This window comes from Amblyomma americanum, chromosome 3 (assembly GCF_052857255.1).
Source record: "Amblyomma americanum isolate KBUSLIRL-KWMA chromosome 3, ASM5285725v1, whole genome shotgun sequence".
Taxonomy (NCBI): Eukaryota; Metazoa; Arthropoda; class Arachnida; order Ixodida; family Ixodidae; genus Amblyomma; species Amblyomma americanum.
Window position 1 is genome coordinate 188,261,109 of NC_135499.1, and position 26,835 is coordinate 188,287,943.

A 26,835-nucleotide genomic window follows, 5' to 3' on the forward strand; every position below is an offset into this window, starting at 1 on the left:
TCCCAAGCATGCCCTGCGCGCACCCGCCTACATACTGGTGTGCTTGTGCAGTATGGAGCGCAAAATATGCGAATAAAAGTATTTATTTAAGAAATCCGCATAAACAGTTAGGGATTTGCAAATTAAACGAGTAAATATGGTATCTCAGAACTAGAAGGCAGAAAGAATAAGAAAAAAGTTACAAAAAATTAAGAATAATTGTGAGGAAAGAAACCCACAAGACACACTTCACCATACATTGCAAAATTACTTTTGAGAAATAGTTAAATTACATTACAAATTGCTTTCATGAAAATTGTGAAAACGTAATTAAATTGCATTACCAATTACTGCTCAAAAACTTAATGGTATTATGCATTACAAATACTTAATACTTTCAGGAAGTAATCGTGATTAGTTTTAAATTATGTTTAGATTTTCACACATACAAAAAGTACACTGGACACAGCTCAGAGTCATTTAAGACTCCTCAATTTACTGCATCACAGAAGCACTTGAGCTTCTATGTGGGCGTATAAATATTTTCCCTGCTTTGAAGATAGGATGCTCTTCGCCATGCTTAATAGCTGTTCTACTGATGTATTTTAGGGAATTCAGCCCTGTCTTGTACGTGGTGAAAAACTTTTTCAGACTTGGATACAATTAAAAATAAAAAATCATGAAATCACGTGTCGATGTATCTGTGTTCATATGAAGTGCCAGAAGCTATATAGGTTTCCTTTTTCCTAGTTCCATGGTCAATAAGGCCGTGTACACATTGCCACTCGCCCGCGTGTGCAACTTAGCTGGCTTGCTGGCCCAGGCTTCTTGTGTGTCACTCCTGCTTTCAAGGTGCCTCACCCAGCAAATGAGCCATGGTGTATTCTTCATAAAAGCAATTTTGACAATAATTAATTACCTTCACTCCTAAATAACTTCCCAAAAGCAGTTCATCACAATACTAAACTACTAGACCAAGAAAGCAATTCATTGCATTACGAATTACCAAGAAAAGTAATTAAATAATTGTAACTGCATTACAGTAGTTAAATTACTGCCATGTTTGCACTTCACTATAGCCTTTACTTTCATCCTTTATAGATTAAATATCTCAACAACCGCTTCCTAAGAACCTAACATCACAAGAGCCCATGACTGAACATGTGTACATTCTGCTACATGAACTTAAGCCATCAAAGTTAATTGTTAATTTTTTCCTTGCACACGACAAATGCTTAAAGCAGACCATGAATATGCAATAATAAATGCATACACATCTCCAAAATGTACTGCAGTTTAGTTTTTACGAAGCTGATCAATAGATTTGCAGTTACTGATCATATTTTTATTTTTTTTGCCCCGCCGCGGTGGCTCAGTGGTTAGGGCGCTCGACTACTGATCCGGAGTTCCCGGGTTCTAACCCGATCGCGGCGGCTGCGTTTTTATGGAGGAAAAACGCTAAGGCGCCCGTGTGCTGTGCGATGTCAGTGCACGTTAAAGATCCCCAGGTGGTCGAAATTATTCCGGAGCCCTCCACTACGGCACCTCTCTCTTCCTTTCTTCTTTCACTCCCTCCTTTACCCTTCCCTTACAACCCAGTTCAGGTGTCCAACGATATATGAGACAGATACTGCAGCCATTTCCTTTCCCCTCCAAAAACCAATTTAAAAATTTAAAAAAAAAAAGATCATATTTTAGATTATTTTCCTTACTCATCTCCATCTCTTCTCTCTAAAAACTCTAATATATATATATATATATATATATATATATATATATATATATATATATATATATATATATATATATATATATATATATATATATATATATATATATATATATATATATATATATATTATTTGACAACAAGATCAGAAACTAAATGAGAACATTTTTTTCCATACCTACACATTTCAGCCAAACGCCACTCCCCATCTCAAAATATTCATTCACTGCAGCCAAGGCTATGAACCATTGTAAATGTAAATGGGCCACAGTAAATGTAGCAGTGTTAACATGTGCCAATATGTGCTTCTACACTGTCTACACTTGTAAACCACTTAAAGTATACACAACCTTCACAGTCTCTATACTCTTTTTGTGTATGCCTTTCCTTTTACTAAGTTGACCACGGGAAATCTTCATGACAATTTTGTAGTAGCACAGTTACCTTGACATATTTCTTGTCTACCCTGTGAAGGTCAGCCCACATATGAGAGCGAATCTGCGAGTCATTTCCCACAATGTCCGTCGTCTGTCAGCACTAAAGTATGGTTCACGCAAGAAACAACATGAAGGCATGACGCTCACCGTATGCATGCCAATTTCAACAGGAACAAAGGTGCCCGAACCGCCGTTCTGATTCAGCTGAACCTTGCACTCGACAGGAGTGAGTGATGGACCTCGAACTTCAGCTCGTACCTGCCTCAGGTCGACCTTGCCTTCCTTTATATGCACCTTGAAGTGAGCCTGCACAGGTATGTCTTTAGGTCTTCAGAAAGCACGCAGTCTCAGTCTACACTCGTTAGAATAGATCCAGCGACAATAGACAGATGAATACAACCTACTGCACATCTTATATTGTTTGGCCTATATGCATCACTGATGGCCCGAATTTAGTTTTCAACAGTTGCAACATATAACTAGTTTCTACAGACAAAAATTTCACATGAACTTTTGTTTTTCTCAGCCTCTGAAACCACACTTGATCTCACAGTCCAAAACTGATACCAATTCATTCTGGTACAAACTAATCATCACATTCTATTTCAGCAATGCTCAACTTAATACAAGAACAAAACCTGGCAACCATTTTGCCATGTATTTATTTCCAGCTATTTTCATTAAGCCAAATCATTGTCAGTGAGCATTATTTGTATGTGAACTGTCTTTTCTGACACTCTTTAATTCACTATGGACTGCAAAGATGAAACAATTATTAAGATTTTATTACCCCTCTATGATCACTAGTCACCTATGGCTTGACATAGAAAATATATATATATACCTACTGCGGTGCTACACCCTGACCAAAATTATACCTGTGTAGTAATTAATATTTCGGCCACTCTCATTTTAGATGCATGGCACTAATACACTTCACAGAAGTTTAATACGGAATCCAAATGTGCACTTACGCAACGCAGTTCCCACATACACTTTTCCACTGACAGGCCCATATGCATGCAACAGTTTCTTTAGACCAACAGTAAAGTGACCTTAAGCTTCTAAGAACAAAACAATAATTGCTTTGCAGACCACTGTTCATAACATAATTCTAAGAAGATGTAAAGAGAGCCAGGTTGGAAAAATTAATCCTTCTCACCGGCTTGTTGATGTGAACATTGTTGAGGTCAGTGCCCGTGACTGTGAGTTTGTCCCTTGGCCTCCTTTTAGGTGGAATGCCTTGAAATCTAGCCACGTATGCCATGACACCCAGTGGTTGCACTTCAGGGTCCGCCAGTTCCTTTGCAGTCAGCAAAGCATCGACGCCCAAGTATTTGCCTCCATTGATACCTGGGTGCAGAAGAATGTCAACTTATATTTAACAGAAAGACTAGAGCATGTATGGCCTTGGTAGTCTGGTCTTAGTAGTCAAACAGCTCATGTCTGCAGAGTTGCAAGAAGTTAGGTCATATCTTGCACACCCCAAACAAAAAAACCAAACAATGAGCATAGCGCAAGTCCCAATGACTAGAAATATAAGTACTTTTAAGGGCATTTTTTTTTCAAATTTTGTCCTACATGCGGGACAGCATGGAGCAACCTTCTCATAAGCCTCCATCCTATGTTTAAATCCCACTGACAAGCTACAAAACCTACGTATTGATCTTGTCATCAGATTAAAAGCACTGCTTAGAGCAAAAGTAGTAATGCAGTAATTCAAACGATGAAATACACTCCACCAACCCAAGGAAAAAAACTTGCGTGGTGGCCCGTCGATGGCCTGTGTCTGACAACCAAGCAGGCCGTCCATGGCCAAAGCTAGGCAAACCAGCTTGGACCGTGGTTGGGGATTGACATTGACATTGCATGAGCCAATCGCCACTTGCCGACGCCGGGCCAGGCCCAGCCCTATGACTGCCTAAGGATATATTACCTTTTTTACTACTAGTAGGTACAATAGAATGGCAGCTGCACAAAATGCGTGAAAAATAATTGCAAAGCCTACTTTACATTTTCTGTAATTTTCTGTTGCTATTCAGATTTCGCTCGTAAGTATTTCGGCACAGAGCCAATCAACTATACTCTCTTGTAATCTGCTCCAGACATTTCTTTCCAGGTCTAATGTCACAAATACTAATGTATTATGACAAGCAGATGCACAGATCAAGCTCTAAAACCGCTTTACAAACCAGAAGGGGTTATGCAACATTAACATGCTGAACATACATCCACAGAAAAAAGAATTTGCATGAGCTTATATATACTCCAAATATAAAAGCATCGTGTTGAAGCCTGTGGCTATTGCACGTTAAGCAATATTATTTCATTCAGTTGTGATTGTGACATGACACAAACAAGAAGTGAAAATGAGTGGACCACATTGCAGATATCTTCTTTTAGAAAAAAACTTAACAGTACACTGTGCCATCTTTTCCGCCAACATGATGCAAATGTAGTAAGACGTGATTTTCTCAGGCACACGACCCTGCGGCATGTGCGTCATGAAGGTGGCACTTTCGTATATTTGAAAAAAGTTTTGTTGGCTGTTATACGTACAATCAAGATATAACACGTAGTGCTTAGACTACCGGCTGCATCCTAATTACGTACAAACAATTGTGTCTCAAAATATAACTGACATGGCTAGTGGCCAGCAGTGGACCGTGTCGGCCGTTGTTTGCTTGCTTGATGGAGGCCAACTATTGCCAGGTGTTTGCCAATAGTTGGTTGTTTGCCTTTTGCCAACCGCTAGCCAACACAGCAGTTGACCGATGCTGACCCGAGTTTAGCCGGCTGAGCTCATCAGGTACCAACTTAAGACCAGCAACTTACCAACCACCGGCCATAGGCCAGTTTTTCTTGGGAAGACACCAAGTAAGTTCAAATATTAGATAAGAGTCATGAAAGCAAGTTCTAATGAGGAGGCACTCTGGTGAGAAGATCGGCATAAATACAATGCAGACATAAAACCAATGCCAACGCCACAAGGCATGCAAAGTCAAAGTTCACCTTTTTGCAGGTTTGACTCCCACTGTGAACGGTCCCTGCTGAGGTGCTCAAAGTCCTCGATAGTAGCACCAAGGGAATGTACCAGAGAGCACAGGGCCAGCCCATCGTTCCAGTCACTCTGGAACCGTGCAAAGAGTGAAATCATTAAGTAACCTGAGCATGACTGCTGGCCAGCATGAGTTACACATCAGTGAAGATTTCAAGCCGTTACACATTGCTGTTATTCAAAAAAAACACCACCATGCTCAGCTCTCATCATCAGCTCTGGAAGATTGTGCCCATCACACTCCACCCAACACCGTTTTCTCAACCACACATCAAAAAACAAAAGCGTAGAGTGGGCAAGTGATGGACACATTAAAGGTGGGCGTGAAACGTGCATTTCCAGGTTTATTGTACAGTTATAAGCAGGTTTCCCAGTTTTGCGGTGGTGGCGTTTGTGGCGTAACACAGAGGAGTGCGAGGCAAGAGTAGCGGTGCTGCTGATGATGATAAAGTGGGCTTCCTTCTGAAGCAGGCAGGCGCCTAAAAAGTGCCCTGACCAGATACACACAGAGAAAAATGAAGAAAAAAAATATTGAGAGAGAAGAGGCACACACACAAACAGCAACGAAACTATAAATGAAAATCTGTGGCACCCTCTGAGCACAGCGGCACGAACTAGCACTTCTGCCATTTGCCACTGGTGGTAGTGGTGTGGCTTCTCCCTTTCGAACGGGCGGTCGTGTGTCCAGCTGGGAGTTGCATTAGTAAAAGGAACAAAAGAAGGAAGCTGCTGTGCCCGCCGTGGTGGCTCAGTGGTTAGGGAGCTCTGTAAGACAATTATTGGGCTATTTCCCTTATTCAAAAACAGATTTTCAATTTTCAGTTTTAAAGCTGGTGCTTCAACAAGGGGGGTGAAACCTCATATACCTCCCAGCAGCCATAAATTACAGTTGTTAGCACCAATTCCTCCTTCAGTTACATTCATAGCTATTGGCGGAAGAATAACAGTTTATTAATCTCTATGACAACGGACAACCGAAATATGCGGGCACAGGGGTGTTCGCATGGCATCTGGTTCATGTGCAAAATCGGTCCAAAATCGGGCCCACTAAGGAAGGTTGGCGGATGTATTGTTGTCCGCCTGCTCTGCGTGCGGCCACGCAGCGCGCTTTACTTTGGTTTTTACACACCATTTCTTTGCAGTCATGACTCGCGACATGTTAAAATTGGTTGCGTTACTGCTGGTCAACAATGTTAAATGCAGCACTGGCCCTATGTACAGAACATATTTTCCACGGTTTTATTGAGACATATATCCTTCATGTATACTTTCAGTCCAAAAGCTATTCCTTAAAGTACACTATTGAAGTTATGTCCGTACAATACAGATAATGTATGTCGATGCACTAGAGGTGTTAAGTCTATCTCAAACGGCGCAGTTCACATTTTCAGCATATCATTTTGTGCATATACTGTTCACGCAATACAGAAGGATCATTCTGTGCACACATTTTAATGCATGTAAGATGTACCTTACAATTGTAGATAATTCAAAAAGTTCAACATTTATGTAAATGCGTAAAAGCAAACCACTATTAGCAATGGCCTTCACTGTCTATGCTAATATATACGACACGAATAGAATACGCCGCCGCAGTGGTTCAGTGGTTATGGTGCTCCGCTGCTGACCCGAAAGGCGCGGGTTCGATCCCGGTCGCGGCGGTTGCATTTTGATGGAGGCGAAATTCTAGAGGCCCGTCCATTGTGCAATGTCAGTGCATGTTAAAGAACCCCAAGTGGTCGAAATTTTCAGAACCCTTCACTATGCCGTCCCTCATAGCCTGAGTCGCTTTGGGACATTAAACCCCCATAAACGATAAACGAACAGAATTCAGGTAACATACAGTTGAATATTCGGTTCACACGATGTGCCGACTCTTCTGCGGCCTAAACACCATGACTGCTTCGTCAGCAGCAGTGACTGAATTCATGATCAACGCGCTGAATAGCGGTGGCTCTCGAGAAAGCGGGCTCAGGTAGTTCCCGTTGTATCCGTGTAGGTCTCGCTGCACTCTACGCAATTTCGAAGGTCACAACCACAAAACCAAACACCACTGTAGTTGTCGCAGCACCGACATTACTACCACGTGAAGGAACATGACGAAAGTGTCTGTGACTGACGCTGCAAAGTTGAAGACAGCCCCCTAGATAATACGACTGATGGAGTTCGCAAAACACGCAAAGGATGCTTGCGGTTGCAACGGCCTGCCGCGCCAGTCAGGAATTCAAAAGGGATAGAGAGAAAAAATAAAATTGGTTTTTGAGGAAAGGAAACGGCGAAGTATCTGTCTCATATATCGAGGACACAGTGGGAGAAGGGATAAAGGAGGGACTAAGAGAAGAAAGGAAGAAAGAGGTGCTGTAGTGGGGGGCTCCAGAACCCTCCAGGAAAAAAAAATATAGAGAGAGGAAGAATGATACTTCCTGCTTTCAGAAACTTGTTGCGGTAAGATCTTGTTCTTTACTACATATGGTTACGTTGACAGCGAATGGTGGCACAGTTACAGGTTTAGCAGAGGTTTCTCCAATTAGTTGGGACGGAAGTTGCTCGCACTTTCCTCCCCCTGCTTCAACCATCCTGAGGCAGGACGGGTCTCTGTCGCGTTGCCCTGGCTTGCCATTACTACAGTCAAGCTCAAGCCTTCGTGACAGCTATGATGTTGCCACTGTGCGTGGATCCGATTCCCTCAAAGCCGAGCGCCCATGGGAAGGTGGTGTCCTTTGTACACGTGGGGAAAACTGATCGCAATTGAGCACCAGGTGTTCTGTTGTTTTGACTTGAAAAAAAAAAGGAAGCAATAATGACAGGGTGCTGTCTGTGTACTCTGCCTGTGTCTGTGTCCAAGTCCTTGCGCTGTTCCGATAATGTTGAGCAAGCTCGCCCAAGCTTCCATTTTGTCTGTTGTTTCTCGCTGGTTCTGCACAAAGCGGCTTGCACTTCGGGCGCAGGATAAAAGCAGAGTCGGTGATATGCCGGCAGGACTCCGCAACAAGGGGGCTTCCAGTGACTACTCCAGAAAAGGCAGCGCCCCCAGTCTCCAACTGTTTGCGCTCAGACCAAAGTTCTCACAAACACTTCAATTCTAGGACATTATATTAGGATGTTATTTATGTAAAGCACACTGTGGTGCTTCGCAGCCAGCCATGAAATGTGAACAAGACAATGAAAATAACAAAATGAGAAAATTTTAGAGAATGAATACAAACTATTACGGAGAACTCAATTTTAACTTGGATGACGTGAAAACCCATAGCATGGAAGTTTCAGTGAACCCAGTTGGTATTTTTTCTGCATGCAGAATCTAATATTTTTGTGTTCTCGTGTTCATGTTTCAGTTATCTGTACTAAGCTTTCAGTTCCCGTACTAAGCAGCTGTCAATGCTTCCTGTGCAGCCGGCCAGTTGTTGCATGTGGCGCAACAGTTGGCTAGGGCGGTGGTCACCTAGTTCGGCCTTCCGCAGTAGCTGCTGGAGTGGAGATGCTCCGGCTCTAAAGGTGTGACACAATGGATCAGTGTCTCTTTGAGCGTTCGGTAGGCATTCTCTGTGGGTGGTGCAAGAAGTAGGTCCCACACCTCGCAGGCCGTCGCAGGTGGAAGGCTGCCTACCACGTGGTGGCATTTGGTGTTTTCGGCATTGATGCGGTGAACTGCGACTTTCACGAACCAAAGTTCTGGGTCGCCAGACCAAAACGGAGGCAGTTTCATGTCCAGTAACGGCTACTGCGGGGTTGCTTGCTAGTCCATGGCGATCACGTGTGAGAAAAGCAGAGACGAAGCATGGGGCTTGAAGTCTCGGTGCCAGCCAACTTTATTAGTGTGAAAGCATTTCTTGTCTCATGAATGACATGCACTGGACCTGCCAGCAGGGTATGTCAGCAGAGCGTGTCAGCAGAGTGTGTTGGCAGTGTGGCAGTGAGTGTGTTAGCGCATGCGCGTTATGCGTGCATTTAATTTGTTGCAATTCAATTAATAACAACAAATTATTCTTGATGATGGCTCCAGCTCTAATATGTCGTCTGCAATGGTGAGACGCAAGCATGTGTACCGCATGAAATGAAGCACGCTGGCGGAAGATAGTAAGCCGAGCGTGTACACAGAACAAACAGCGTCACGGTAACTGTGAGCTCAGGGCAGTCACGTGACCGGTTGCCATAGCAGCTGTTACATGGACACTCGGGCTGCTGGGGTGGTCGGGGGAGAGCTGCCGCACTTTCGTGCTTTGCCAGTCAAGGCAAGTTGGCTGTGCTGCCGGTTCGAATTAACTGTTGTGCATGTTCACACGTCTGCGTAACTAGGTGGTTTACTTTACTGAAAAATATGTCATTTTGGTGTAACATAGGCATTAGTTCGAAAAAGGCGAGCTCAGCCGCTTAAAATTTACCAGTCTTCTAGCGTCTGTTCTCAGAGGAAGCATTACAAGAAAAAAGAACTAGTCTGAAGACTTTTTGAACAAAACAGCTCATATATGTTCACAATTTGTACTGTTTAGCTCCTAAGCTTATTTGCATACACATGGAACGGAGGGAAGTAACCTACGGTGAAGTTTGAAATGCGCAGGTGCGGCAGCCGAGACTGGACCCATCGAAGCGTCGCCTTGTAACCGGGGCTGTCCTCGTTGATGAAGTATGAGAGGTATGTCATGCCGGATAGCTCGTCCAGGTTTGGGCTCGCCAGGTCCTCAGGCGTCAGGATGAGCGGCACGCCGAACTCTTCGCGTGCCTTCTCCATCGCGACGCGACAGTTCTCGTGACTGCACAGAGAAACAGACAAAACGAAGAAGACACCTTGCATCAGTTAATCAATGAAGAGAACCAGAACTACATGGATCAGAGAATTCAGGTGATGAGAATTTTGTTGCTCAGTGAGTGCAATGAGCACGCAGTGCATGCTGTATTCTCACTGTGCATCTTCAACAGCAGCTAGGGGCATATGTTTATCATTTTGTTTTCTTGTATGCAACCCATTAATACAACTAATCGTGTCACCCTATGTACAAAAGTACTCTCTTCGCAGAAGCCATGACATTATGAACATGCAATTTCGTCGCCTGGCTCTTCAACATGGTTACTTGACCTTTAATTTCTGCCTAGCAGATTCAATCAGTTTCCAGCAGGGTATATATAATGCCCTGCACATGTAAAAACAAATAATAAAAGACCAACATATGTTTAAACTTTACTGCAGTTCGCACATAATATTGCTCGTATCAGCCACGCACCGCACGCTCAATTTTGGTAATAATGAATGAAGGGTTCTCCTTTCGTTGCTTAACATCATTTTCCCGCTTGTAGGCAGGAAAAGACGGACGGTGCTCACTCACCTCGCGGATGTTCCGAGCGTTCTCCAGTGTGGAAACAGGCCAGGTTTGCAGTACTCCAACAAGGCACTGTCGGAGAGTGAAGGAGCAAGAAAAAACCACAAACATAAAGCCCACATATTGACCATGATGATGATACTCTCTAATCGTTACATATTAATCAGCTCAGCCCAAGCCACAATAAAGTAATGCGCAACAGATGAAAGGAAAATACACAAAGCTACCTGTCAAGAAAAAAATGCTTACACAAATGCGTTTTCAGTCAACTTTCTCATTGTTTTCCAGAAATTATGTTCACGGTGGCCGTGTTTCTACGGAGGTGAAACGCAAAGTGTGCTGTGCGATGTCAGTGATGTCAGTGCAGTGCACGTTAAAGATCCCCAGGTGGCCGAAATTATTCGGAGCCCTATACTACGGCACCTCTTTCTTCCTTTCTTCTTTCAGTCCCTCCTTATTCCTTCCCTTACTACATGAGAAAAGATACTACGCCATTTCCTTTCCCCAAAAACCAATTCTCAATTTTCAAAATTCTGCATTTTCTACCAAAGTGGCCACAATGAGTAAATCACTTGAAGTAGGTAATCGCAGATGCCGTCTTAATGGACGCATAGCCTTTGCGAAAGTAAAGAGCCCGCAGAGTTTCATTCTGGGCCATGTTATGTTATGCTTTCCAAACCTGCGAGAGGAACTCTCGTCGTCACCCTTCAAATAGTTAGGACTTCAAACGTGTGGATGCTGCAATAACAAGGCTTAAAGCCAAACCCTTTGGACTCTGAACTTTTGACAAAGGCTGTACATGATGAGTTTGGAAGTTGCTTAACCAAAAATATCTGGTTATCATCGTTTGTTACCGAATTTTGGCACATATCTCATTTTCTTTTCATCATCCTACCTATAGAAATTGCGACTCGACTGCTTCCGCGCATTTCAGTGCTTCAGAGCTTTCTAAGCAACGAACTACTACGCGTTACAAAACACGTGATTGGCTGCTTTAGGCAACAGCTAGTACGAGAAGCCAACGAACACGGTGGTGACAGTGGTTTCATACTGGCACTTGGGGCCAGTCAAGTTGCCCCTGAGCAGCTTTTTCTCCTTGTATCCCCCACAACCATTTTATCTCCTTGTTTGTGAAAAAAAAATCAAACTCATCATATGACGCTACAGCTACATGCCTCACTTGAGGGTTCCTTCAGGTTTGGTCCTTTTCCGTTCAGAAGCTGTCCGCCTCGTATTTGGCAACTTCAACCATGACTGCCTTATTCTGACACTCTCTCCACTTCAACCCCCCCCCACCGCATCTTACTCTCATTACCTGTCTAATTCTCTGCATCATCTCACTGTTCCAAATATCTGTAAAGATCCTTGCTTGTCTAATGCTCTGTAGCATCTCATTGTCCCACATGCCTGGCAAGTGCCTCACTAGTCTAATGCAGTGCAACATCTCACTGTCCCAAATGCATAACAAGCACCTTACCTGTCTAATCCTCTACAACATCTCGCTGCCCAAATGCCCGGCAAATGCCTTACCTGTCTAATGTTTTGCAACATCTCGCTGTCCCAAATGCCTGGCAAGCGCCATACCTATCTAATGCTCTGCAACATCTCACTCTCCCAAATTCCCTGCAAGTGCCTTACCTGTCTAATGCTCTGTCACATCTCGCTGTACCAAATGCCTGGCAAGCACCTTACCTGTCTAATGCAGTGCAACACCTCGCTCTCCCAAATTCCCTGCAAGTGCCTTACCTGTCTAATGCTCTGCTGCATCTCGCTGTCCCAAATGCCTGGCAAGCACCTTACCTGTCTAATGCAGTGCAACAACTCACTATCCCAAATGCCTGGCAAGCGTCTCGCCTGTCTAATGCTGCGGAACATCTAACTATCCCAAATGCCTGGCGAACGTCTTACCTGTCTAATGCTCTGCAAAAATTGGAGGGGACACCTAAGCTCCACCTGAAGAGTATGATGCGGCAGCGTTAATGGGCTAAAGCCCATACATGCATCATTGGTCATTCTCGACTTTACATTTATAGATCCCTGGGAGTCCTCGTACCACTCCTGGCGCAGTGGTGCAGCAGTTAAGTGATATGCGACTGCCTTGCGATGGCAGGTGCTGCCACCGGGCTTGTGCGTCCCATGTTCCTTTTCCTGAGCAACCTCTCGGAGACCAATCACTTATTTAACTGCCACCTGCCGCGGTGCTCAGTTCGCTCATAATCTGGTGGGCAGGTTTTGATGATGCCAGAAGGTCACTCAACCTAGGTGGCCCACCTACGTTGCTGGTTGGTTGGCTGGCCTCAAATAAAGATGGCACATACTACCGGGGAGTGGCCAAAACACAGGCGGTTAATTGCTGGAAACAGGAGCGTTTTGAAGGAAAAAGGAGAAGTAACAGTATATATTTATTTATTTAATTATTTATTCAAATACCCTCAGGGCCCGAAGGCATTAAAGAGGGGAGTGGGAAGGACATACCTTGGCTCAGATACAGTGCAGCAGAAAAGCAAGATAGAAGAAATGAAAATGCGGCGAAAAATGAACAAAACATAACACAAAATAAGGCAAGAGAAGGCAAAAGGGAAAAAACAGCAATTCCCAAAAAGAGAGAACATTTCCGGCAGACAGCAAAAAGACAACGAAAATGAACGCAAAATAAAACTGACTAAAATCTACATAGGGCAGTCTTAAAAGAACTTGGATTAGAAATATCGACAATGTGCCTGGGAAGGTGGTTATAACTGTCAGAAGTTTCAGGGACAAAAGAAGAAAAAGCTTGTTTAGTATGGCATGACGGAACACCTACTTTGCGAAGATGATCAATGCGGCCTGAAACATACGTAGGGGTAGTTAGTAGCCGGCTCTTAAGGACGGGATTGTAGTAATAGATCTTATGAAATAGGCATAAACGCGAAATTTTTCTGCGGAGTGAAAGAGGTGGCAATGATAAAGTAGTTTTCATAGCAGTAACACTGGAGATAGGGTGATAATTGGAAAGTATGAAATGTGACGCACGGTTTTGAACAGATTCGATTTCAGTAGCTAATGATGACAGGTCAGGGTCCCAGATAGATGCTGCATATTCCAATTTAGGCCGCACAAGTGTTTTATAAAGGAGCAATTTTATTGAAGTAGAAGAAAGGGAGAAGTTTCTGCGCAGGTGCCCCAAAATGTGGTTAGCATTGTTAGTAATAAATTCCACGTGCAGATTCCAAGAAATATTAGAAGTTATGTGCACACCAAGGTACTTATACGAAGACAAAGTTTCAAGAGGGATATTATTAAGGTCGTAAGTGGCTATTCCAGTGTTACGTCGAGAAACACGCAAATGTTTACACTTATTAATGTTAAGTTCCATGTGCCATAATTTGCACCATTCTGAAACTTGGTTAATATCAGATTGAAGGACAGAAGTGCCAGAGTCACTGTTAATTTCACGGTAAATAACGCAATCGTCGGCAAAAAAACATACGGAAGAAGCAATGTTGTTAGGCAAGTCATTAATATAAATGAGAAAAAGTAGGGGCCCTAGGACAGAACCCTGGGGAACGCCTGAGCACACTGTAGAATAACGAGAGTTGGATTTATTAGCAGTCACGTATTGAGAACGATTAGTGAGGAAGGACTGAAGCCACGAGATGATGTCAGGGTCGAGATTAAGATTATTTAATTTGAAAAGTAGCAATTGGTGAGAGACTTTGTCAAAGGCTTTGGAGAAATCGAAGAATATACAGTCAGCTATGGAACCCCGGTCAAGAATGAAATGAAGATCCTGTGTAAAGCATAGAAGTTGCGTCTCGCATGAGAATAATTTACGAAACCCGTGTTGGCAATGACTGAAAAAAGAATTTGACTCAAGAAAATTGGCAAGGTGAGAGCAGATGACATGTTCCATGATCTTACAAGGGATGCTAAGAAGTGAAATGGGTCGATAATTATTAGGAGAATGTTAACACCAGCCTTGTGCAGGGGAACCACCTTGCCCACCTTCCAGTTGCTAGGGGTACAGCCAGACACAAGAGATTGTTGAAAGAGTTCAGCAAGAATAATAGCACTGTACACTTTGGTATTTTTCAAAATTTTCGAGTTTACGCTATCCACTCCGCATGATGATGACGTCTTCAGCTGATCAATTATTTTTTCGATGCCAACAGAATCCATTATAATAGGGTTCATAGACAAGAAGTCATGGGGTGGGTAAAGAGGAATTGCGGTAATTAAATCATTAGTAAAAGAAGCTGTAAACACATCATTAAGAACATCAGCACACATTTCACTGGGAATTACTTGATCGTCTAAAGTTTTAAGATTAATTGTAGATGGATCAGTTTAGCCTTGTTCCAAAATTGTTTGGGATTATTTAATAGCATCGACGGAAGAGTATGACTAAAAATGACTCTTTAGCTAGTTTTAGTGCTGACTTATATTCAAACGCAGCGGAGTGATAAGCATCCCACCGGAGCACAGAATTGGACAGTTTTGAAGACACAGATTTGACAGATTTGAAGACACAAAGACAGGGGTCCTGTTAACTTGGAGATCGAAGATGGGACAATGGCTTAATGTACACAATCGTATACAATGCCTGTAATATTTCAGTTTCGCACTGACTGAGAGCTGGAAGAGGAAAAGGAACTCAGAATGAGAGTCGCTGCGTTTCTTGAAGGAAATTTCGCACAGCAGAGCGCACACTCCTGTCGCTTCATCCAAGCAAAGAAGCGCCAATGAAAAGAACAACTGCAGAGGACACAGGTAGACCCAACTAATGAAACGGAATTTGTAATAGGCGCCTCCTCAAACAAGAGAAGTGGCGGCAGAACTGATCTATTCTCTCAGGTTCGGCACAAAAAGGGCAGAGTGGGGAAACCGCCAGGTCAGATCTGTGAAGGTAGAAATTTAGCAGAGGAACCCAGCAACGCAAGCGTGCTTCTCCAGGAATTTTTCGCTTACAACGTCGTCGTCATCATCAGCGCCGCCGCCGGATTTTCTGCAGAACGGAAGCCTTAACTCTATCGCATCCAGATCTTACTGTCCTAAATGTGTGGCAATCAAGGCTGATAAACAACACATTCTATGTACAGGTAATGCTACCACTACCAGACACACACCTCAGGTGCTGTGGTGTGTGTCTTGTTTCTCTGTCCTTCGTGTTTTTGAGCTACACAACTTACGTCATGGATTACCGACTTGCCCAAGTCTCCATCACTGTCAGGACCCTTTGGTGCAGACATGGCGCAGAAGTGGGCAAAATATTTATTTTATAGTGTGGAAATCTGTTTCCCCCCTCCATTTCGATGCGGCCCATCTTGAACGTCGGCCGTCGGGACGGACAGCCCCGGCTGGGCGAGGAGGGAAGTCTCCCTCATGGGGGAAAGAGAACGGCGACGGGAGCGCCATCTCGTAGGTTGCGCGGAATTCTGCGGGACCGGACAGACTCTTCAAGATCCGGCCAGCGTCACGAGCGGTTGGAGCCGCACGGTCTCGTCCTCTTCCGCGGCAGGCGCACGGGGATCCGTTGTGCCTTGCCGCTGGACTTCTGGTTCCAGGCAGCGAAGCGAGCGCAGCAAACGCGCGCTCTGGTCGCCTTCCCCAGCAAATGTATGGGAATTGGCTTTGACCCAAGAATGCGGCGCGCACGGGAAAACCCGGCCGCCATTATCGGCGCATACAAACGTTCGCCGCCGATACCTCCGAAGTAGCGCCCCTGCCCCAGCCGGTAAGTCGGAAGTCCTTCTTACGTAGCCTTCTATTTCCGAGGAATGCCTCGTTGATGTCTTGTAGCTAGCTGGCCCGCTCTGTGTATTAATTGCAAGTGTAATAAATGGCATATTGTCGTCCCTTCCCTTTGTCCCTCGAGCACGAACCACATCCGCGGTTAGCGAGCGGGGACGCTGCATCCGCGGAGTGGGAGTGCGGGCGGGGCGGAAGGCTGTCTCCCCTCGTATTTCCACAATAGCAGGATAATTTACCTTTTGGCGAAGTTTGGTGCAAATGGCGCAGCAGTTCCACCACTGCAACATGTTTCGGTCGGCTCGAGGTGGGGTCAACGACCCATTTTCGGGATCGCGCGGCTTTGCGCCCCGGGATCGAACACCGTATTTCGAGCATTCCAGGTGGATGTTCAAACTACTATAGGCGCCTATCTGTTACGCTTGACAACTTATATGACAAGAAGTTATGAGGAACGTAGCATTTTGTTTGTTTTCTCTTATAACACGGTACGCGATAAATTTCTTTTTCTGGCTTTAAATCAATCATTTTGCATGTTTTTTAGAAGTAATGCGCTTGTTTTTATTTTTTTAATGCGAAAGCATTATATGGCTCACTTTCAAGGTCATGTCCGTAAAACGTGTCCGCAGAAAACGGCACCACCTGCCGCGGTGGCTCAGTGCATGCATGGTTAGAGCGCTCGGCTACTGATCCGGAGTTCCCGCGTTCGAACCCGACCGCGGCGGCTGCGTTTCGATGGAGGCGAAACGCTAAGGCGCCCGTGTGCTGCGCGACGTCAGTGCACGTTAAAGATATATCCCCAGGTGGTCGAAATTATTCCGGAGCACTCCAATATGGCACCTCGATAGATCTTTCTTTCTTCTGTCGCTCGATCCCTCCTTTACCCCTTCCCTTGCGGCGGTTCAGGTGTCAACCGATATGTGAGACAGATACTGCGCCATTTCCTTTCCCCAAAAACCAATTTTCAAAACGGCACCATGCGACGCCTCGAGTTAACGGCATATCAAGCCCCGTAACAACAATGTAATGTGACTTCATACCAAGTCACGTGAAAGATGATTGCAAGGAATTCAGGTCACAATGCTACATGCCAATTTTACAACATACCCCTAATCCACCGTTAACCCATGTCGCTGCCTCGTGCAGATTGCAGGAGAGTTGATTGAAAGAAAAGACGCCCGTCGCAACACTACGTCATCGGAAGAGACGACGACGGTTTAGCAACAGATACCCTTGGTGGCAAGGAGCCACCAAGGGTATCTGACAACAACAGGGTGACATGGCACCAATTAAGGTATGTGCCATGTCACGCAGGCAACAACAACAGCCACATGTGCGAGAGCGCGCCTAGAGCTCAGCCCCGTAAGGCCAGGAAGATGAAATCTCAGCGATGTCATCACTTGCTGACCTCAATGTGGTGGCAGCATTCCTGACTACATTCGCACCAAAATTTTCAGCAACCGTTCGTCGTACAGCATTCCGGGTGGCGTCATAGCATTTCTCTTTGCATATATAGCTTACATGTTTTAGCGAAGTTGGAGGCTAGCTTGCGACAGGGGTTCGGACCGTCGACACATATGCACCTTGAATTGCATGCTTTAAGGCGCGGTTGAGGTGTACTCCACCGAGATGTGAGCTGCTGCGCCCTTTCCTTTTTCCTCAAAAAAACATACTTTCGCGTTTCCCACTTCCTCTCTTCCTGTCCCCTCACCGCTTTCATTTAATTTCTCCATTCTGCCTGCTATCATTTATTTCCGCTGCCCCAGCTCAGGTGCTTCAGTATCGATGGCAGATGCCGGGGCTAGCAAAAATCTTTTCCTTCCTGTTTATTATTATTTTTAATAAAACCACTTACTACTACTACGTAAGCAGACTTAAAGGGCCACTGAAAGGGTTGTTTGAGCTTGGCTTTAAAATGCTTGCACTATGTAGAGTGCAGGCCACCGAGCGTTCATGCCGTGTACGAGACCTCAAAAGCGAGCGGGAAATTTACAATACAATTTTCAAAACTCCCGCTTTTGCAGCTCGCGGCGACGCGTGGTGCCGGGCTTTCGCACGAAAACCTGGCATACGACGTCACGCCGTGCAAGTGACGTCAGCAGCCGGGGGTTATCATTGGTTCACAGCGCCAAATTCTTTCAGACGTCACGCGCTACCGCGGCCACTCCGCGCGCGCCGCAGCCGGCAGGGGTAGAGGAGAGGCCAAATAGGTTGGACCTAGAGTCACTAAATAAAAATTTTTTTTTTTATTTAGTGACTTTAGTTGAGCCTAAAGCTGGCCGGCGGAGGAGCGCACCGTTCTGGCGTGCGAGAGGAGAAGGAAAGGCGCGAAGACGAGGAAGTTCAAATTTTGTCTGTATATAACTCAGCTTCCACAAAACGCATTAAAACAATTCTTGCTGGAGGATAATTATGAAGCGGAGACATTATGAAGCTGGAGACATATCGCCACTTTATTGAGAACCCCTTTCTGGGTCCCTTTAAGTGCCGGACCCTGCGCTCCAGCGCACCACCATCCATCTGGCGGAAGAGGCCGCTACCAGTCAAGGACTGCCAGCCAGCCTCTAACCGCGGACGCGCAACTCCCCGTCCTCTAGGTCTGCGTGCCGGGGGCGGGGAGAAACGTCTTTTCTGATGGAAATAAAAGTTGTTCAGTGAATCAAAAATGCCCTTAATTTTTTTTTTCTGCGTTATCCCCACTGCATATATGGATGGATGTGAGACGAGCCTGCAGTATATGTAAATAAATAAATAGAAGCCAAGAGGCCGTGTTTTTGAATGCAACGAATGAGGCCTGGCATTAATTAAAATCTAATGCATGGCGGGCACCAAAGCTCGGCCTGCACGTATTGCATGAAATTCTTCCTCGCTTCCCAAGCTACTGCCGACCTTATATGGAACTCAAGCTCTAGACTGGTCACGCGACGGCAGCGCCACACTTCTGCCCTGGCGAAGAATCGCCGCCGGAGCAGCCGCTCTGCTAGCGTCGTGTGCACGTGCGATGACAGAAGTGGTCCGGAAGGATCAAAGCGTGTGGGTACGAAGTACTGTTGCGTGAGGGTGCTGCTGCGGGCTAGTTGGCGTAACGTTACTAAAAGGGGAGCAGCGCAAACACAGGGAGGAGGTTGGGATGAACGACACAGGCGCTGACTAACTGAAGGTTATTTGAAGATGTGCACACAATAAGCATTCTTGAGGCGAGTTACCAGCGCATCAGTTAACGTCAGGGGCGGTGCAAAGGGCCGAATAAAAGCGATAAAATTATACAATTCATAAAAGAGATAAAATTATACAAGCCATATAAAGGCGACAAAATTTCAACAAGAGACGATGGTATGAGACAATGAAAACTGGAAACAATAATGTGTGTGGCCAAAAATGGACCGTGAATCTTAGCGTTTGGAGGTTCCCTAAATGTCAGTAAAAGAGATAAATGGTTAAAAGATTAGGTTGCAGGCTAAAAATGTTCTAACTTAGGAGATTACTTCTTTTCCCAATACGCTATCTCTTTGGTTAATGTTGTGTCCTGGGCTGCTGCAACAGTGCGCGGCACACTGACGAACAATATGGATTCCAGGACAGGTGGCGCGAGAAAGGACAGCGTGGGTCGGCGCAGAAGACAGAACCAAGGATTTCCCGGAGGTTTCTGCTCTGGCTGCTGCACTTTCCTTCGTCTCTACCAACGGAGGGCATTCGCTGCCTGCGAGATGTGTCGAGTTGGCGAGAACAACATCGCGGTTTGATACGAAGCCGTCGCTATACTCTCTCTTACTTGCCAGTAAACATGCGCTTTACATTCGTTTTGAAGGGACACCACAGTGCGAACGGGGACGGCGCTTGCAGCGGGTACTCTTCCGTCTTTCGCCGTGCGGTCCCTTCAAAATTAGGCTTAATCAGTGTTGCACTGTTATTAATGCGTACGGAGTCAAAGGCTCGGCCCCGTGAAGTTTCCGTGAGGAGAACACAGACTCGCTTGTAATGTCAACAAATACACCATGCGCGATACAACGGGGCACCCGTGGTTAGGCATCATTCACACCGAACACCGTATTCTCGCCACAAGTTTCATAAGTGTCAAGCTAATATTCTCACGGAAGTGAATCGCAAACATCGCAGTGAGAACCGACGCCAATGAAAGGAGTAGTACACCTGCTTTCGCCGAGACTGCCACAGGACCCAGCGAGTGGATTACGCCCCAGTGCACGGATAACGCACGACCCGTATTTTAGCAAGCTTTCCAGTCGACTACAGCATGCTTGGCCGAGCAGAAACATTTTTTTTTTCTGAGCTCATTGTACTTTCCCTAATGTACGCAACTTGTTTTGGCAAAGTCGTAATATGTGAGCAGACAAGGGAAGGTAGAAGAAGAGCTCGTTATGACACACATGACGGAAGCCAACAGACACCGAAACCAAGGAGCACAGGGGATTTTTTTTTTAATTTGCGGGGGTGTTCATCAATGGCAGATTGATAGGATAATTTTATTATGATAATTAACACATCAGCTGTAGAGATGAGCAAGAGAAGGCTGGAGTGTTGGCGGCGCAAAAACAGAACGGAGCAATTGCATCAAACGTCACAGAAACCGAAGATTTTACAACACGAAAAATAGCCTTTGAATGGCGGGGAGAGAAAAATGAACAGAACAGGATTCAAAGCTTAAAGAAGGAGGTGGACAGTCACAAGAGAAATGGAATCATTAACCACTTTATTTACGGGGCATCCCCGATACAAAGGGAATGCCAATATTTATCTACCCATCCATAGAATATAGCGCCACTCAGCGATGTTTCGGTAGCCTAAAAAGATTTACCTAACTCATTTGCGCAGGTATAATTCCACAAGGCAGCTGGAAGACGGTGAACGGCAGAGCATGACGTATGTGAGGAGTAACAGCGAGATTTTGCATAGCCGAGGCGAATACGGGATGGCGCGCACACAGCGTTCCCGGCTGGCCCCGTCCCTGCAGCCACTGCATCCCGTCTCCGCTACGCTAATAGAAAGTCGCCGGTTAAAGCGTCAAAAGCGACGTGGTGCATTTCCGCTCTGCGTTCCTTCCTTCCTTTTTAATTCTTCCTTCTCTTTACCTTTTTCCCCCCTTCTGTCTATTATTTTCCTCTAGATATTCTTCCTCACATCGTACTTTTCCTGCCACCACTTATGTTCTCCTGCACGGGGTAGTTCGGTACCACTTCTTGCACGCACTCGAAATGCGTGACAAAGTATCCCCCAGCAGAGTGTCACTTCTTCTGGATTGCTTGGACGTTCACAGCCCGGCATGAAAGAACTGACGGCACAGCTTTCCCCTCCGCTGTTGAGGGAGCTCGAGATTTTCAACGAGAGTGAAGTATGCCTTCTAGCCCAGCATAATCTGCAAGCTATATGTGCACGCGGCCGCAACAAATTAATTAAATCAAGCAGCTGGTACGATCCCGGCGGCACTGAAGTTACGGACTGGATCAGCTCCATATCGAAACAACTTTCAAGTGCTGCGTATGCGGTCACCGCCGGAGCGTTGCACGTCATACTGAGCGCTACTGTATGTTCGACGCCTTTGTAAAGCCATCATCACTGAGAATGACAACCGCTTTGGCATTATACAAGGACGCCGGGGGTATTTTAGACCTATACGTACAAAAATAAAAACGCAGTCGGACATGCGTCCAATACCAGCCTCGCGACCTAACATCGAAGTAGTCACATCGCCTGCTCAAACAAGTAAATGCAGCGGAATATCGTTAATTCGAACTCGAAACTTCCAGTTCGAACTGACGGTCCCGACAACATCAAGCGTATTACAAAGCAAGCAGAATCGGGACAAATGTTCGGTCCCGTTCGCGTTTTCGAAACCCGACTGTACACGCAAAATGACGAAAGATGGCCACCCACCTGCCACCCCGACTGACTGCGCCAGACGCGACCTGGGGCGAACTCTCAGCGACGCCCACTGGGAGCACACACACAGCGGCGGGTCATTGAACGACACCTCGGGGGACGAACCCAGCAGGCGAGTGTCTCGTCGCGGCGGGCCGCAGGGAAAGCCGCACCGCCAGCGTCCGCCACCTACTAACCTACTACGACTCTGGCAAAGGGACGACGATGTCGCGGAGGAGTGCCCAAGTTTAACGGTCGAGAGGAGGAATTGGAGAGAAATGGGGGTGAGGACGGAATAGGTTCCGCACACTTCGGCGAACGACAGCAACGGGCCCCACATTCCGGACAAAGATACAGATACGAAGACAGACAAAAAAAGAAAAGAAAAAACGCGCGCGCCCGCAGACTCTGTCCCTGGCATATTGAATGACCCTCGACAGAGCAGCGGGAAAGATAGCCCCGGGGGAAGCAGAAGACGGGGCCGCGAGAAGAAGAGGGCACAGCGACGCCGGGAATCGACGACCTAGAAGCGAAACCTGAAACTATATAATCTCCTTCCGAGGGTGCAACAAAGCCGCCGCGACGGCGGCCCAGAAAGGGAACAGCCCATGGCAGCCGGTCCAGAAACGGACCTCTTGATCTTGCGATTGGTTATTCGTGTTCGGGAACGGCGCCGAGTGAGTTAATTGCGTCACGGGCACACTTTCGCCACGATCCAGTGGAAAAGCTTGTGCGAGGGGTGCCCACCTGCAGAGCTAAAAATCTTTAAAGGGGCTCTGCAACACCTTCCGAGGAGAGCACATCAGCTCGCTCGATCACTGCATTGTGTTGTCGTGAACACCTGAGCCAAATAATACATTTCTACACGCAGCAGAAAACCCACAACCACGCGCGAAAGTTGCCGAGCCCTTTCCGGCGCTTTTTTAGCATGCTCGCACCCTCCTCCGTCGCTCGCACCTGCCAGTTCAGAGATGGCTATTGGAGAAACTCCGTGTTGGAGAAACTCCGTGTTGGAGAAACTTTGTGTTGGAGAAATTCCGTGTTGGAGAAATTCCGTGTTGGAGAAATTCCGTGTAGGAGAAATTCCGTGTTGTAGAAACTCTGTGTTGTAAAAACTCTGTGTTGTAGAAACTGTGTTGTAGAAACTCCGTGTTGTAGAAACTCCGCGGCCAGTAAGCCACGTAGCTCCGGAGGGTCGAAAAGCCCCCCCCCCCCCCCTCCCCTGTTAAGAAGGAAATACTGCGCGAAAGCACAATATTTCGCAGGTGGACACCACCGCCACGTGCTTGAAAGCGCGATTGAGGCGTCCACTGACCCAGGGGAACGCGCATAAAGGTGTAGGCCCACACCCCCCATGCATTTTGAGGCCTATATAAGACGAGTTCTCTCAGCAAGTATTATACGTACATAGCTCATGCGTATCATCCTTACTTGTTCACCACATTTGAATCTTTGTGTAGATAAAGCTGAAGAAAAAAACAGAGCGTTCTATCCTTCATCTTTTTTGCTATTAATAGGTCAAACGTAATAAAAGTGACGCTTTTGAGATATCTGAAGTTAAAGACAAAACACAAATTTATCCACTTTTCCCGCAGAAACACTTCTTTAGTAGCCACTCTCCATGTAGTGAGAGCCAACGTCAATCTTACGCTTCTGACTTTTGTTCCATGGCCTCTTATATGATCTGTTCAGCATCTCTCCTCCCTTTGAGATATTCATCAGTCCGCATCACGAAACCGTACCGTTGTGTAGGATCGCGGGGAAGACTCGAATGCCTTGGGATGTGACTGGTAATATCACAGCACGTTATCCAGCATAAGATGGTAATTGCGAGATAGGCATTCCTGGGGGAAGTTGGTTTTAAATGACCCGATGACACTTTGGGCTCGCCCAATGAGACACTTCTTGAGGAGTCTGACTGCGCTATCTTCTGTAAAAGACTCGACGGTGTGGACAAACGATTTGGACGGAGTATTTTCCCGCACAAAAGGCTCCTGTAACACACACCAAGGGTCGCGGTCTTTCGAACATGTCGGTAAAACTTGTGGAAATTTACGGGCACACGCATTCTGAGCAGTTTGACAAATTTGAACGCATTTTTAATTTTTTCGATTGTTCCAATTAATTGATCAATTACACACTAAATTTTCTTAATTAAAATCATCAAACATTGGCTTTTCATTCTGAGCATTTTGACACCTTTAAACCCCGTTTTGCAATTTTTAATTTCTTTAATTAATCAATTCATTAGAATGACTTCAGTAACTCCTCATCGCCTATCACACATTCATCAATCACTATAACAACAAATAACCATGATACTATATTTTTTACGCAGCCCCCGATTACCCTATATCCGACGCGCGGTGCCGACCACCACAGTATACGCCGACGGCTTGAGGGGCACTGCTGTTCATAACAGCTGGGTTGCCCGCAATATGCTCACCAGCCTACTCGGACTGGCACGTAAGTACGCGCATGCGAAAGGGAGGCACGACGGCATACCTTACTGAGAGAACCGGGAGACCTCTTTCTCGTCTGTACAGCTGAACACTTGCTGTACACATATGTATTTGTAGGTTGTTCGAAATAAGTAATTCTGCAAATCAGAGGCCGAATTAACGATATTACAAGAATGCATTCAAGGCTACACAGACACCCACGTACGCTGTAAAGTGGCTATATTCTCCTTCCTCGGTGACGACACAGAGAGTATACAAGTGGCCTCTGCTGTTGTCTCTGTAGACGCGACCGCGCGCCTGCCACTGCGAGTGCTTCAAAGGATTAGGAAAATGCAAGGTGCGATAGACAGAAATGCGAACAGCGCGGCGTCGACGCGCTGCGCAGTTGGAATTTATCTTCAATGCGCTTGTACCTGGGTGGTAACAAAAAGGTGCTAGAGCGGTACATTACTGTATTGTGGATGTCTCTAGAGCATTTGTGTTGCGAGCCAAGTATAATCGTGACGCAAAAAATTGCAACAGCTGAGGGCGTAGGCGCCGTGCTGTTCGCATTTCGGTCTATCGCGACAGTATACTCTGCGGTGTAGGTTCAACGGAATAGTGATTTTTTTTTTTCGCAGCAGAAACTCGAAAAAAGGAGAACTGCTAGTGGATCCGGTCCACTCCGTGGAGCAGATTGTTGACGAAAACGCCGTTACCGAAACGGCGAAATGTTTGTCCTAAATAAATGACGAGATCATTTAAGATGTGGAATTCGAGGTACATACTTTTTTTTGGCACGGTCATTTTCATAAAATGCTTAATTTTGTTAGGTGGCTGAGCAGTTCGCTGTACGCAACTCAGTTGGCCAAATAGGCGCTTAGTTACGTTCTTCGCTGCATAACAATTAAAATAATTTTTATTTGAACATAAAATGATGTGCCCATTAGGAGATACGCGAGGCTGAAGAGAAAAACGCAAACACGCACGAAATGCGCCTAGAGCTGCTCGCTTATGACTAACGGAAAAATGTTCTACTTTGGTTAACCATTGCCATTGAGATAAACGGTTGGTGTATTTATTTTAATGCCGATCACAGCGCACGCGCATCCCCAAAACAATGTATGTGCAGAGCCATCGCTCATATGCAAATGCTTAGTCATGTGCAAGCAAACATTTTGACTACTTTTATTTTTAGAAATTCTTTGAATGTAGTAAAGTAACCTCGGAAATTGAGCCGGGCATCACACGTCGGAACAATAAGCCGATCACTGACCTTGTCTGACACGCGTCTGCATAACGCAGCTGTTGGTGTCAGTCTCCAAAATAATTTTTTGCATTACCTGACTGGCGCAGCGCTTTACTGGCAAAAAAATAAAAAGGAGTTTCGTTAGCGCCACTCAACAATTCCAGAAAAAAGACCGCAGCCTGGCGGGCCAAATACAGCGCTTAAAAGGAGCTTATTTAGCGCGCACTGAAATTCAAGTAGAGAGGCTGCCTGCGTTTGGAGACCATCGAAACGCGGCAGCCGCGTCTTTTGAGCACACCTTTGCGGCAGCTGATATCAAGGCCCAGAATACGGCGGTGGAAGCCCCTGTAACGTATACTTCCCAATTTCCCTGCGTTCCGGTGTGGCGACGGCTTCTGGCCGACGTATCGTCGGCTTCTCGCAGCTAGCGAGACGCCGCTTGCTCCGTTTTGCCTTGCCCATTCTAGTTTTGAGGGAGTACTGAGCCAGTCAGTGAAAGGAAGCCAGTGAATAAAACAGAGGGCCAACATCACGAGAGAGCGCGTCATCGCAGCCCGAGCCATGTATATTGAGCGTAGCTAAGTGAACCACAGTCCGGGTGGCCCTTTCACGCGGTCTGTCCAAGCCGAGCGGAACGAGTATAAGGTCAGCGCCTGACACCCTCCCCTCATCCTTCGGGCACACTTGACGTGACGACAGCGACGCGGAGAACGTCGGGTGTGGGCCGGCAAAAAAAGAAAACAATGCCATTGTTCCTTTCTCTTCCTCCTCGATGGGGTCACGTCCGCAGGCCATTACACGGCATGCAGACGTCCGACCGACCCAGCTGGGAAAACGCAATTCCCCGACAATGGCGTCCGAAAGACGGCCACGCTCGACTGCAGCAGGGGGGGGGGGGGGGGGGGGGGGGGCAATCCACTTTCCCCTGTCGCCAAAGTCGCACGCCCAGACGGTCGCTTTCGCTCTGCGAGCGGACGACGAGACCAGCGAGCAATACACTATGTCCGAAGAGGAGCCGAAATGTGT

The 26,835-nt window shown here is 46.1% G+C and overlaps 1 protein-coding gene across 1 annotated transcript in view; it reads right to left on the reverse strand.

The window, feature by feature from the left end:
- The window catches only part of jbug (filamin-type immunoglobulin domains fbug), a 162,979-nt gene that overhangs the window by 73,851 nt on the left and 62,293 nt on the right, over positions 1–26,835 (reverse strand). The window contains exons 4-8 of the mRNA XM_077659254.1: positions 10,525–10,590; positions 9,741–9,954; positions 5,158–5,275; positions 3,308–3,498; positions 2,293–2,451 (exon numbers count right to left, since the gene is read on the reverse strand). Of these exons, the coding sequence (XP_077515380.1) occupies positions 2,293–2,451; positions 3,308–3,498; positions 5,158–5,275; positions 9,741–9,954; positions 10,525–10,590 (748 nt within the window). The remainder of the gene's footprint in view (positions 1–2,292; positions 2,452–3,307; positions 3,499–5,157; positions 5,276–9,740; positions 9,955–10,524; positions 10,591–26,835) is intronic.